This window comes from Contarinia nasturtii, unplaced genomic scaffold, assembly GCF_009176525.2.
Source record: "Contarinia nasturtii isolate CC-2019 unplaced genomic scaffold, AAFC_CNas_1.1 Cnas_scaffold_1290, whole genome shotgun sequence".
In the NCBI taxonomy this organism is placed as follows: domain Eukaryota; kingdom Metazoa; phylum Arthropoda; class Insecta; order Diptera; family Cecidomyiidae; genus Contarinia; species Contarinia nasturtii.
The window spans coordinates 1-14,791 of NW_022198630.1; the positions used below are offsets into that span (position 1 = coordinate 1).

At 29.6% G+C, this 14,791-nt stretch overlaps 2 protein-coding genes across 8 annotated transcripts; one reads left to right on the forward strand and one right to left on the reverse strand.

Annotated features, from left to right (window-relative positions):
• Window positions 1-7,607: 7,607 nt before the first annotated feature.
• LOC116345490 lies at window positions 7,608-14,063 on the forward strand (the record flags this gene model as incomplete). The annotated part of the gene is made up of 5 exons (XM_031774904.1): window positions 7,608-7,762; window positions 12,245-12,420; window positions 12,497-12,551; window positions 13,856-13,890; window positions 14,008-14,063. Coding segments are annotated over exons 2-5 (320 nt in total), but the record flags the coding sequence as incomplete, so codon positions are not given.
• Window positions 7,963-12,046, reverse strand: LOC116345491. Of its 7 annotated transcripts, XM_031774911.1 has the most exons (9): window positions 11,515-11,704; window positions 11,259-11,304; window positions 10,844-11,146; window positions 10,440-10,756; window positions 10,104-10,219; window positions 9,742-9,930; window positions 9,530-9,667; window positions 9,275-9,465; window positions 7,963-9,205 (listed from the first exon to the last, which is right to left on the reverse strand). In XM_031774911.1, exons 4-9 carry the CDS (start codon window positions 10,610-10,612, stop codon window positions 9,122-9,124), a joined length of 891 nt encoding a protein of 296 aa, XP_031630771.1. In that variant the 5' UTR covers window positions 10,613-10,756; window positions 10,844-11,146; window positions 11,259-11,304; window positions 11,515-11,704; the 3' UTR covers window positions 7,963-9,121. The 7 variants fall into 7 exon arrangements, with proteins under 7 accessions (XP_031630771.1, XP_031630766.1, XP_031630767.1 ...); XM_031774906.1 differs by lacking the exon at window positions 11,515-11,704 and adding an exon at window positions 11,991-12,046 and having other exon boundaries at window positions 10,440-11,146; XM_031774907.1 differs by lacking the exon at window positions 11,515-11,704 and adding an exon at window positions 11,917-11,935 and having other exon boundaries at window positions 10,440-11,146.
• Window positions 14,064-14,791: the final 728 nt, after the last annotated feature.

Genomic DNA, 14,791 nt, shown 5'->3' on the forward strand with positions numbered 1-14,791 from the left:
TTTACATCAGCGCCGTATATCGAATTAATTTCGCTTGGCAAAGGGGGAAATATTTTGACAGATAGTACTCGTAGTGTTTTACAAACATTGTAACTGATAATTTACAAAAAAATGTGAAATATGTTTATTAAATATGTAATGTTTTCTCATTGTAATAGCGATTGAGGCCTATCAATATGTAGTAGAAGTTGGGAAGCTACCTGTTTTTATCAAAATCTTATTTTCATCCAATTCGTGTTGTTTTTTATTTTTGATTTGATGGGTACATACGACATTGCAAGTTGTGTATAACAATGGAACACTGATGTTGTAATCATACCGTACATAATGACACCCATTGCACATTGTTTTCAATTTTTCTACATTTCAATTCCACTTTTTCCTTGAAATTTAAACTCTTTCATGAATAACAAAAATAACGGAAAAAGTAAAAAGATTTTAGTATATGTTATTTATAAAAAGAGACGTAATTTGGGAGAATGAAATAACTTATGCGATCTATTGTTTCCTCTAACAATACGTAATCACATTGTTCTTTGCCCACTTATAATTCATTTAAAATTCACGAAGATTGTCATTCCAAATTATTTCCACTATAAATGAAATCAGTGATAGTGTAATCACTTGTTTCCGTTAATTTCGTTTTCAAAACTACTCTTGAAATTGGTTTCATCAATGCATGTTATGAAATTGTATTATTAAGACGAGATTTTTTCGAATGATTGCGGAGTCTTTCCATTTTTATTCAAACTCTTACTTTTTATGTTGGAATCACATGAAATCCAATAATAATTGCGAGAAGAGATATTTTCTTGCTACAATTTGTACGCATTTGTATGCATATTGTATCAAATGGCAAGGATTTATTGATTACATGTAAATATTTTATAATTTTTAGAAATTTGACATTGTAAAATATAATCAAATATAATCGACTTATCTGTTTGGCAAATTTAATCATTTACTTTCAGCATTAAAAATCAGGAATGAAGAAGAAAACAAGAAATAATATGTACATAAATGAATAAAAATGAAAACCGGACTTCGACTACTGGAAATTAGTTCTCTCCTTGGATATGCTATGTTTTATGCTTTTTCACTTTTAGAAAATTATGAAAATACCTTCTGCTATTCATGATATATTTGAAAATTTGTTGACTGAAAATCCCAAACAAACTTTAGGGAGCAAACATCATGGATAAAGTATTTGAATAAAAAGTAAGTCCTTAACCCTCAAACAGAAAGAAGAAATGTGCTGAAAATATTGAATATGACAGTCTCTTTGAAATCATTGAATTTCTTTCTGAACTCATTTTCCTTACAAAGAACGCTGAATGGCTTCAAGTAGCAAAAATGCGGACACTTCTGTATTGAATACTAACCACTTTCCAAAGCAGAAACAAACTATACTGAAGTACACCATGAAAGGTATTTTCTATAAGTTCAGATAAATAAGACCATCTTTGAGGCTTCAAACCAAATATAAAGTGTTATACAAAAAACAACAACATGTTAATGTATTAGTTGGCAGTGCCAACTGTGCATCTTGTATTTATCTCACTTTACATCACGTCTACACGTGTTTCATTGCAAGTTTTATGCTAGTCTGATGTCGACATTCATATTGAAGAATTTTATATCAAGTTACGCACTCATCGCGCATGCGAACGTAAGTTATGCTTTTTTGTACGCTGACCGTTTATTAATGTTTAAATGCGTGCATTAGTTTGCAAGAAAACTAAGCTATGAAAGTATGCATCATGTTGTTTTCATTTCTTCCCTCATTCTCTTATTTGTTTGGCGGTTAGCCTGTTCTGATAACATTTATAATTGCAATGTTGAAATGGAAGAAGCAATATTTTCATTGGTTTGAAATACGTTGAAAGATTCATGCATGAGTAACAATCTGGATGTATTTTTCTTCATCTATAAGTGTGATTAGACAATAAGAATTAAGTGTATGAAATGTATATTACTTAGTAGCCTACCTGGTAGCCTTCTTGTATTGTCAACAATTGCTCTCTAAATTAAGACGTGAATTTCGAACAAACTAGATTAATCGATGAAACTTGTCATAGAATCGCTTGGAATCTGTATCACAATGAATTTATTATACGTATGTTTGATCTGTCACGGATCCGATTATTTTCCAAATTTTTCCGCAAAACAATTGAGATGTGCAAAAATGTGCTAACTATGCTCTTGTAGAAAACTGATGTTCTGGGATTTATTTTTAAATAAGATATTGTTTGAAAGTACTTGCATCACTCGTACACGTATGCACACTCATATTGGAAACTAATTCATGAGAAATTAAAATTCTTCAAAACCTGCACATCTTAGCATGAAAAAATACTTTTCCGTCAGCCTCATATCAGGTCTCACCTTTCTTCGTAGTCTGAATTAATTTACCGATTGAAATGAAGCACCCAAATGAAACTTGTAGAAAAAGCAAAGTCGTAGATTGAAAAACCGCTCACACGGCATCAGAAAGTGAACAGAAAGTCAACTATTCAGCAATCACTGCAGATAGCTCTTGTGTATATATGACGATGTTATGACTTAAGATCATTAGTAGAAAATTTCTCATAATAGTTCTTTTCTCGTTCATTTGCGTTTCTCTTTCATTTTTATTAATTTAATTGTTATGCGCGAAAAACGCGTTTAATGACAAACCACTTAAATCAATGCAAATTATGAGTACTCATGACGTCTGTATTTTTCTGTGTTAAGACTAATGTGTCTTCTGTCTTTAAAAAAATGTACAGAGTAGCAAAATTATATATGCGAATCCCTCAACTCTTCACAAATAATTAGGGGTATAATTGATGGATTCAATGTCGCGTCAAATAAAAACGTTAGACTATAAAAGCGAGAAACCTTTTCTCTATCATAACAGAGATCAGAGAATCATTTTAAAATTTATTTCCGTTTTGTGAGAATAACAACAAGTTTTACAATATTGTGTATGTATGTGTTTGATTGATATTTTTTTCCTTTGATAAACTAATCAAACAAGTCTAGTTTACCGTCAACTCAATAAAATGAATGTGATCGTACTTCTGTGAATAGTGAGCATTTTTTCCTGTTTGAATATTGAATTCTATTATCTTGTGAAAGTGAAACCAATGAGTGTTTTTTGATATTTTTATTTTTTATTCAAAATGAGAAAAATGTAAAGTGTATTTTTTATAACAGTACTGATTAATCAAATGACCACATACGAATGTTTTTCGTGGTGAATTGTATAGTTCTTTATTTGTACTGTGAGAAAAACTTTTAAGTACATATTTTTGTGTCATCACTTTGCCATTTGAATACATAAGATGCATACATGATTGTCACTTTACAGTTTACACGCTTTTTACAATTTTAATTTTTACCTGCATATTCGGAATCACAACTGTGTATTGTTCCTGAACTTAGGTCAACGTAGTAAGCGTTTGCAAAGATTAACAAAGAAGATAATTGAAACGATTAAAAAAACCGTTGGGTAATTTTTTATCTTTTCTTCGAAAATGATTTATCAAGAATGAAAATATGAAAAAACGTGTAAATGAAACAAAAAAGGTTGTATTAATATAAAGTTAGTTACAAACTAAAACTTTCTCTCAACCATGAATTGTTTAATAAATGAGTTTAATAAATTAAGTTCCATATAAGAATATTAAATTTTTCAATCAATTGAAGAATATTTGAGCATATTGCTAAAAAATTGATAAAAATGCAGACAACTGACTTACATGGACAGTTACAGTATGAACCTGTTCGTTCACATTTTTGTAAAAAAGAAAACTACATATAAAATGTTCATGAAATGAAATGCTGTTGGTTTTTGAACTAATGTGTACGAACCGACACCACAAGAAATTCATTACGTAAGAATTTTATGGAGATTGTGAAGTTTGGTTTGCCATTCGTTATTTAGCAGAAAGGAATATTTTTCTTTCATATAATGCCTGAAGCCACAATAATTAAACTATCGCTCTCGTAATCGGGAAACTGCACGAACTGGTTTTTCTTCTGTCGAACGACAATAAAGAATTACTCAAAAAGTGACACACTTGAACGTAAATGTGATCCATCTGACGAAAAATCATGCATGTATTTATTATCCTTTCACATATTTTTTCCCTTCAAAATCGAATGAATAAAAGATTTATTGAACAAATTCCAATCAAAGCAGGGACAGTTTGATCATCGAATTTTGCAAAATTGCAACAATTCAAATGGTTTTTATTATTTTTGTATTGACATTTTTAGTTTTTTAATTTGGAACATTATTGATATTTAAATATGATTGTTCCGCATTATCTTCAACTAACTTTAACGGCTTTGTGTTCCAAATTGAATTTGTAATTTTTCATTAAAAACAATCAACTTTAATTGACTAAGCCACAGAGATGTTTATGAGTCACTACCAAATTCACACAGGATTCATTTGTTCAATAATGTTGAAATGCAAAATATTGTTTTTGCAACACAATGATGGCATCAATTGTTTTAACAAAATAGCGCAATTCATTTGCATCGACTTTGTTGCATAACACAATTTCATTCATTTTGGAAAGTTGTATGATCCCTAATATCATAAACACTATTACTTGTACGTTTATTTCTTGTGTGGGCACTAATTTTTCTTCAACATTTTCAAAATATTGTTCACTGAATGAAACAAAATCCAAATAAAATTCCAGAACTGATAGACTTTCTAGGTCACAATGACAAACTATGAGAGTATTTTCCTTTTTATTTGAACCAAAGAGACAGAGCGATTTTTGTTGATTGTGATGTGAGTTACTCACGTTTTTGCCGTTGAAAATGTTTAATCAAATAAATCCAATGTAAAAATATAACCGATAAATTAAAACAAGCAAATCATTTGCTTTATGTGCACAACACTTATTGATTTTCGTAACTTTACGGCAACACAAAATAGAAAACTTTTCTACTTAAAATTTTCAAATATGTTTTTATTTTTAAATATTTTTCGCGAAATAATTTTCACATAACATTATGTATTGAAAAAGCAGCTGTTCAAAATGTTAAGATTCTGCGATTTCGATTAGAAACGAAAAATATCAAACGAAAGAACACGTCCGCTCTGTAGAGCTGCCAAAATACTACTGTTGAGTTAGATGGTTCGTATTGGTTTGAACTGAAGTTTCACTCAAAACACTATAAAGATGAGTTTGACTCGTTTGAAACTCAATGAAGAAACCAACTCATTCATAGTAAATGTGTGATAAATTATACATTAAAATCAAAGTTAGACAAACAATAGTCCAACCAATGACCATTAATAAACAAATGAAAATACATGTAATTATTTTATACATTTTTACCGAAAGAAATTTTAAGACTATTTTTGAATGTCATCAAACGATGGAATAAATTGGAAGTTTTCTTATTTACGGTGAGTTTATTATGGACAGCCTTTAAATAGTAAACAAATGTACTATTCATATTTTATTGCAACGTTTTTTTTATTTTAGTAAATCTTCTGGGTCTGGAGAAAGTTACGAAATATGTGTCGTAATATTTAGAAATCTTGAGCCGTTTTTTTTTTTTGTTGAATCATTCAAAAATCATTTAAAAATATAATTTATGAAAATATGGGCCAGTGAGATATACGTGAAGAAAGATAATTCAGAAGATATCAATGTAACAAATGCACTTTGTTGACACACAAATGTCAGTAAAACTTACCGAAGTGCATATGTGATTAAAATAGTTTCCTGCCACAAACTAAACGTAAAATATATAATTAATTTTTGTTTTTATTTTTTAGCCCTAAGTTATCCATAATTTCCATAGGATAAATAATTGTTGCATCCATTATCGGACAAATCTTGACGGTCAATTTTCGAGTGGGATTCGTGTGTAGAACTGAAATTTTTACATGAGACAAATATATAGATTCTAGATTTTAGCTCTTTTTTAGATCACGCTACAAAAGACCTAGGTTATTAAGCCTAATATTATTTCAGACGTATGATTTTGCTGGATAGATAGCCACTATCCAGCAGGGCTATGGGCCATGTGGATGTATCTACGGTATGCATAGAGTGGTTGTAACAATGGAAATATTTCTGTACGCATTAAACTCACTATAACAATCACCCGTTAGTCGCTATTTGTCATCAACCACCATTGAGCCAGCAAAATCATACATCTGTGTTATAGTTTCAATATCGTTATTCAAAATTATGCATTCCGCATGAAATACCAAATTATCAAATAAATACCTATCAAACGTAGCGTAAAACAAAGTAACTCGAATAAAAATGCACTTTGCTGTCAAAAGTCCATTAATCGAGAATAAAATAACGGTTCCTGATTTTATGATTTCCAAATCTCTTGTAAATACGAACGAACAAGAAATCAAAATAAAGGTAATTAACGAATGTTACTTTGAAGCGCATCGGCTAAAGCTACAATGAAATGTTTTTTTGAAAACAGTAAACACGAAACCAGAACACAGTAAGAGATTGTAAAAACGAAGATCATTTTGTACAAACATACGAAAAATACAAAACGGATTTGAAACTGTAGTGACTTCGATTCAAGTGAGAATGATGTAATTTACCATATAAACGCAAATCATTGGTCATTCTATTATTCTTTGTTACTAAAAGGGTATGAGTTGAAAATTAAATTTCAGTGAATTCGTTTTAAAATGTGTCAAAATTTTAACACTAAATCAATTTTATTTATTTAATCATTTTGATGGACCATAATCTAAAAAACGGCTTATAATCTATTAAATTAATAGCCGAAAAGAGGGGAAATACGTGGCTTATTGTTGTTCATAATTCGTTGAATTGATTATCAAACACAAACGTTCACGAAGTCTTGAAAATAGAGAAAACGTGTGCTTCTTTTCACAGTATGAAAAAGCGACCGCAATAATGGTGTTTCACTTTCCTTTCTTATTTCATCTTCATTCAATCTTTACTTCGGATGGTTCGATTATGGTGTGTCTTTTTTCAATTCATCTTGGAGTTCCCTTTTGTATTTCATCTGCATATTGTTTGCACTTTTCTTTGGGTATCAATTGTTAACTATTTTTCATTTGTATATTTTTTCTCATCGTTTTGAAAATAACGTTGATTTTTCTCTATAATATAACTTTCAATAACTCAAATTAATCAATAAAGTTGTTTGGTCTAATTTATTTGAAGGTCGATGTAGAACGACTCAGTGTAGAAACGATGGGAATCCATGACAAGTAAATTGTATATACCAGGGCATAGTGAGATGATAATTTCAATTTTTATTTTATCTATTTTACGTAAAAATTTTCATATACTAAAGTTCCACAAACTAATAACAAACTATCTGGAATATTTGAAGTGAAGCCATTTGTCTACCTGGTGGATAAATTTTGCATAAATAGGAAAATTTAATTTCAAAAATCAGCTTTAAAAGAATTTCGAAAATCACAAAAAAAACAACATATTTTGTTGAAATTGTCTATACTGCTTTGACACTTGATCAATTTCTAATAAAAATGAAATAATAATCTTACAAATAAAATCTCGAAAATATCGAATAATTATGGCAACACTGACATTTATTGAATGCAAACGTTGTTTTAGTATTTGGCGCTTCTTTCATGCATACATTCACAAGGTTGTCAACCGGTTGTTGTTTGTGTGCACTTTTAATTGGTGTCTGAGTTGTGAATATTCTTCTGACAAATTTGGATAAAATAAATATTAAATAAAATTAATTGCGATAACTTCCAGTCTTATAACAGGTAATTTTCAACGTTTGTCGTTTGTATCTCATTTTTGATTACGAGAAATTTATTAATTTTGTTCATAAAATCATAAATTTAGGTTAGGTCATGTAAAACTTTTATTTTAAACCTTCAAAATTTAATTCTAGATCTGATCTTTAAAAAATGAAGTATATATTATATTAAAATAAATTGATAGAAGATATGAACATAATCAATTGAAGTTATTAGTAAAGGAATACCTTTATTAGATCATTTTTTAGCAGCATCATTTAAGTTGCTGCACAAAGTATTGTGAATACTGTTCAAAACGTTAGCTCTTATTACAAGATTATTAATGCATGTATTTTGGTTATGCACCAAAAATTGTATGTGTTCGATATGCATAAAAAAATCAAATAAAACATCACAGCAAAGGCGATTATTTGTCTTCTAAAAGCTATATGAGAATCGACACGCGGATTTTTCACACTTTGAAAGTTTTTGAATTGTTTTTTGTGACATTACATTTAGAATTATTTCAAACATGTTACTAAGTTTGTTGTGCATTATTGAAGCGTTTTTAAAGTATTTTTTATAGATTAGAGTATCCGTTATTTGTTTCATCCAAAAGTCGACCGGTGATTGACACTCGCATGGAACGATTGAAAATTTTTCGATTACCGAATGTAGAGCGCTTTTAAAATTCTCAAAAAATATCTTTTTTCGTTGTAAAAATATGTAGTGAAGTGTTTCTTGGCACGAAATAACCGAATATGATATTATTTTTGTAATTCAAGTAATTTTTGATACATTTTGTCTTACAAAGTCTGAATCAATCACCAAAAATCTGAGTTTTGTATGGGAGCTACCTCCGATCGACTTTTGGATGAGAGAAAAATAGAAAACATGTTTTTTTTTTTCATGTAATTCACTAAACAGATTGAAGCATTTTGAAACTACAACTTATTTTTTTTTACTGTTCTATTGATAGATGGAATTAATTTTCTAAAGCTATGTTTATACAAAAATGCATCAAAAACTAAACCAATTAAACTACAGAAGAATTGATCAATTTTGTTCAATTGTTCTCTTTCAATTCCATTCTTTGTTGACTTTCCAAACTTCAAATTTTTTCAAAGATTTTTTTTTATAAATGCAGAAAGTAAAAAGTAGTTTCTTCTAATAGAACTAAATAAAAAGGATAGTTTAAAAATCTGAAACTAACTTTAGAAAGTGTTCCAAATTTAACAAATTTAGAATAATTATTTTTCTACGCTCAATGATTTCAAAAGTTATATAATAAAATTTTGGATTACATGCAAAGGCAATGAAATATGAAATATTGGGTATCCTGCGAATGCGAATCAGTTTAATTCGAAGACTCACGATCCACATTTAAATTAATAAGGCCGATAAAGGATTGTAGCGCATTATTTTTGATAACATCGTCCATAAAACATATGTTATGCCACACAACACCTGAAAATCAAATTAAGCAATCAAAATTTTCACTTTATAACGAATGAATTAAATTTTCCTGTTACTTACAACACCACCTAATGCTAAATCAAAACTATATGAAGTTGTGAAAAAACGAGCCTCCAATAAATAATAAGCAAAACGTGCATCCCCCTTTTTGGCGATGAATCCTTCAATAGTACCATCTAAAGCAGTATCTGATGCTATATTTTGGTTACGTTTGAAATGTACTATCATTAAAGTAAATAATGCAAACAGCGCTGAAAAATAAACTCTTTATCAATAACGCAAATGCGTAGTTATATGAAATATATTTCATAATACCTGCCAACAAATACATGACGCCTGTAACAAGAATAGCACTTATTTGGCGTTGACATATGCCGAAAGCTCCCAAAAGTGCAGCCGAACCAAGTATAATAAGACAAACCAAAGAACACGATATAGACAAATTTTGCATCCCTAGAATAAAAGTTTTTAATTGGTGAAATTTGCCAATGATATTCTTTTGCGTTTTTCTGCGATTAGATACTAACTCATTGTTGGACGTCGTGCGATCTGGTAATCTACATCTTGCAAGTTCATGGAAATTAAATAGCTTATACATTTATTGGCGTGAGGAAATCCATATTGACCTAACTGTCGCATTTCATTTTCACTCAAATTAATGCACAAAGTCCATAATCCACTGTGCATTGGAACTAAGAAAACTGATTTTCCGTGATCTTTAATTCAAAGTAAACAAAAGAAATGAACAATTAATAATTAAATATATTGTTGGTGTACAAAAACGATTGCTTTTGATATGAGCTTTAAACTTTCGTGCAACTTTTATACGTTGGTTTTTATGTAACATAGAAGATAAATGTAATATTTTAGCACTGGAAAATATAATTACGTATAGGTAGCTGAGCGACTTTGCCATCTAAATGCCAATGCAGAATATGCGATGAATTATTAGTTAGGCGTTCCAATATATTATGATCCCATTGTGTCATTTCCCAATGGTCTGTCCTATATTTGAAAGTATTGTTATTAAAATGAAAATCAGTAGTTTGAAAAGAGGAGTGTGTGTGTGTAAGGTTTGACACATTATTTTATTTTAATTGGTTTTTGTACCAGACTTCGAGAATTTTACACTAGATGAATTTCGGAAATTAACACTACCCTCAAAAAATCTGACCTCGCATACTAAATGAAAAAAGATTTCTATTTTAAAAAACTTTATACTCACATTACTGCAAAACATAATAGCCCTGTTGCTGCTAAAGTCATAAAAAGTGTCAATAACAGAAAAAGAATTGGTGGTGGTGTTGTACACGAACTTTGATCAACTGTTGTAGTATTAATAGGTGGAACAATTCCATCATTTATTAGTGTTGTTCGACGAGTCTGTGCCGTTGTCATCAATGGGACTATACTGTTTCGAGTTAGAATTCGATTTGTACTACTTGTTTTGAAGCCAACTATAGGGACCACTGAACATTCACTTTGTGCAATTGTTGTTGATGCTGAGGATGGTTGTTTTGGACTATAATCTGCTACTAAGTACTTTCGAATAGACAAATTATCTGTATTTGTTATATTTGTTGAATTTCGATAACTATCATTAAAAACAAAAAGAGTTTCGTAATCTACTTCATCATCATTGTCGATTTCTTCTTCAGATGCATGGTGTTTGGATTGTCTACAGATAACAGGCCAACTGTGTGTCGTTTTACGTGCACCTTCATTCTGAATATGCCCAGTATGCTGATAATTGTCCAAGTTACAGCGAATGGTCAAATTTTCAGTTTTATCCCTTATGAGTCATAATTCAGCATCTCGTAGTGCCGTTGACATAGACTTTTTCCTCATTTTTATTCACAATTTCACCGTTCCTTTAAAAGGTTGATATAAATATTTCTATTTTATGGCTCTCAGTAAATAAAATTTCTGGGGCTGTAAAATAAATAAAAGAGGAATTTAATTTAGGGTTATCAAGTCAATCTGAAAAAATATTTTATGTAATTTTGTTTTTCACACAAACAAAGAATACATTTCATTTTCATACTGTTGTTTCTTTAATAATTGAATTTACAATGATCAGGAGAGTTGCACTGTCAGAAGATAAAGAGAAAAATTACGAATATTAATGTACATTTCAACATTACAAAGTTCACAATATGTACAAGTTCACAATTGAACATTAACAAAGTTCTTGCACATTCTTGTAATAAAAAGTCTACAGGAATATATTTTATGAATACAAACAATATATTATATAAATTCTACATGCAATTGCAAAAAATCATCTTCGTTCATCTTACTTTCACTATGAAAATAATGGTAAATTGGAAAACTTCTTCAAAATAAAAAACGACTGAATAAAAATTAAAGCTTTTTAAAACTGGTAAGAACCACACACTCGTATTATCTTGATTTTCATATCTTGATTTACACAGTTTATGCTTTAAAATTTTGGAACTATAATACGAAATTTAGTTTGAGATTCATTCTAAAAAGTATCTGTCAATGTGTATTTTACACTGTTAGGTATAAGGTCGGTCTGAAGTTTCAAGAAAAATTCAAGGAACCGATTTCAAACACTGTTATGAAATAGTTTTCGATTTTTTTTTTTCAAAGTCTCAAATAAAAGTTGAAATATGTTCATAAAGTGATAGGTAAATTAATTTCAACCGTTCATCTTTAATAGAAATTGATTTACTAACATAAATTGCATTTATTCTACATTTTGATATAACAATATGAACATTTAATATGACACACAAATATATGTGCTTACTTATTATGACATTTTTCCACTTGCACACAATAAAGACATTGCAATAGTGACATATTTGAAAAGCACACGCCCTTTCGACGCAAGAGAACTTACACAAACCTCATGTAAATTAGAGGTTATGAGCTAGTATACATCCTATACGATACATACATTCTTTAAAATGTTGAAGTATAATAAAATACTGGCATCCTATTTATTTGTTTTTTTTTTTTTCAAACAAATAGGTAATATTGGATTTTTTTTTTTTTTTTTAGAAATGGCTGAACAATCACCGGACCTTGTAACACGTGAGGAAAAAATCAACCAAGCTAAGGATTTTTATGCACGTGGATATCGAAATTATGTTGTTGGTGATTTCAATGAAGCAGCTGAGGATTTGAGTCGGTCTTGTGAATTATATGCTGAACTCTATGGCGACGAATCAGAAGAAGTAAATTGAAAAAATAATTGAATAGTCAACAAAATAATTTTTTACATTGTTTTCGTGATATGTTTTAATAAATTAGGTTGCAGTTCCGAATTTATTTTATGGAAAAACATTAATTGAACTGGCACAGATGGGTGAGTTCCGAAGCTGTAATCACTTTAAGAATATCTTTTCCACTATGGAAGATATGCTATCATTATTTTCACTTTTTTCATTATTTCTATAATAATACCTACCGAGTGGTAAATCAAATCACCTCGGTAATGTCACTAAAGTGGGCCAAAGGCCCCACGAGCCGTAAAGTCGACTCTTACAATAATAAACTATTACATTTTTTTTCTATTACAAAATGTTCCTAAATTCTATCTAAACGCGGTATACATTTCGAACTGTAAAACCTCATGAAGCATGAGGAAAACATGTCCTGAAATGAAAAAAAATCACGCAAACGCGTTATTAGAACAATAGATTTTCATTTCCACTTCCAATTCAATAGATAATTTACCTTTGTACATGATCAGCTTTGTAGCTGAAATTTCTCAATGCCAGACAGTCTTCAGAATGGGTCGATGTAGATGTTCAACTTCGCATTTTTATGTCGCTTCCACGTGGTCGTTGTCCGCCGTACGCAAAATTTGTCCATCGATTATCTCAACCCCCAAAAAAAAGTTATTTAAAATCTACTGTACAGGATGATTCGGGGTCGCGAGGAATAGAAATCATTAGATACAGTTTCTTTGAAAAAATCACAATAAATTTGAATTTTTGTATGGGAGCCATGCTACCTTAATGACGTGAAACTTTGCACAGGTTATTTTTTTTTAACAAAACCAAAAACATTTGGAGGGTTTGGAGAAATTTCAATAAAATTAGGGGTACCTCCCATACAAAATTTTCTACTATGCAGGCATGATTCCCATACAAAAGTCCAAATTTTTTGTGAAAAAAGTGTTGAAAAAAATAATTTTTATGGCGAATTTTAACGTCACACATATTTTTTAAATAGTTTTTTTGTAGAAAATAGAATTCTTTCAAATGTCATACATCATGAAAGTGTGAAAAATCTTTTCCGAGTATTTCTGTTATTAAATTAAAGAATATTTCGATGACGAACACATTTTTTGGTCTCGAACTTTACGCCGCTTGAAAGGCTTGAAAAATCGAACAAATATTATTTTGAACTTGCTTAATAAAATACGCATCTACCACCGTGCGGAAAAGTTCGTCTTACTCCTGTGAGACTGTTTATTATATGTATAATGGTAACAGATCCAAATAACAAAATTACTACTGAATCTAATTTTAAACAATCTGTTTGGTAAAGCACATCGAAATATGTGCTCCATACTGAAAGTAAAAAGTACAAATTGTTACATTATGTTTCATCACATGTTTAATGATTTTCAATATGTCCATTTTTTCTGTTTCACTCCTCCAGGTGAAAATAAATTGCTTGCTCTGCCAGATATTCAGGTATAAATTTAAAAGTATCGTATAGTAAAAAAATTGAATTTAAAAGTTAAATATAATTTTTGATTTATATATTTATTAATAATAATAAATTTACATATTAATTTTATAAATATTCAGGAGGAAGACGACGATGATGACGACGATAATGTTGGCGAAGAAAAACAAGGTAAATTGCAATCAAAATATATAATTATAATAACTGCACCGAACAGCGTTCCTTCGCCTTGGTGGTTTATTGAAAATAATTTAATTAAATATATATAATATAATACAATTTGATTTTTATCAAGCATTTTTGAGAGAGAAAATGTAAAATTATTGCTCCTCTCATGTAAATAATATAAATTTCATAAATTAATTTTTCATCTGCTTAAAATTTCTATAATCCATAACAAATTTTTGTATTTATCTGCTTTGCTTTAAATAATTCTTTATTCTCAGTTTTACTGTTGATAAATTTACTTCTAAATCAATTAAATTTTTATCACTGTTTTGCAATTTTTTGGTATAAAATTCGTTGAATGTTGTAAGCATATAATTTATTGGCTCATATTTTGTGTAATCAGTTCTCCTAATTGGTAGATCAAATAGTGGTGTTGCTCTGGTATCATGTGCTGGATCGTAATATTTCATACTGTTTGAAACATAAGTTGACTTTAAATCTCCGTGAATAATTTTGAAAATAAAAGACACTTGCGCCATCTTGCGTCTCTCCTCAAGAGTAATCATTTGCAGAAATAGTAGCCTGTGTTCGTATTTTGGCAGTCTAAAATCGTTCCAGGCCATTCTCCTCAGAGCATATATTAAAAATTGTTTTTGTATTGACTCTATTCTTTTGCACATATTGTCGTAGTGTGGATTCCATATTTCAGATCCATACTCAATAATCGGTAATATAAAT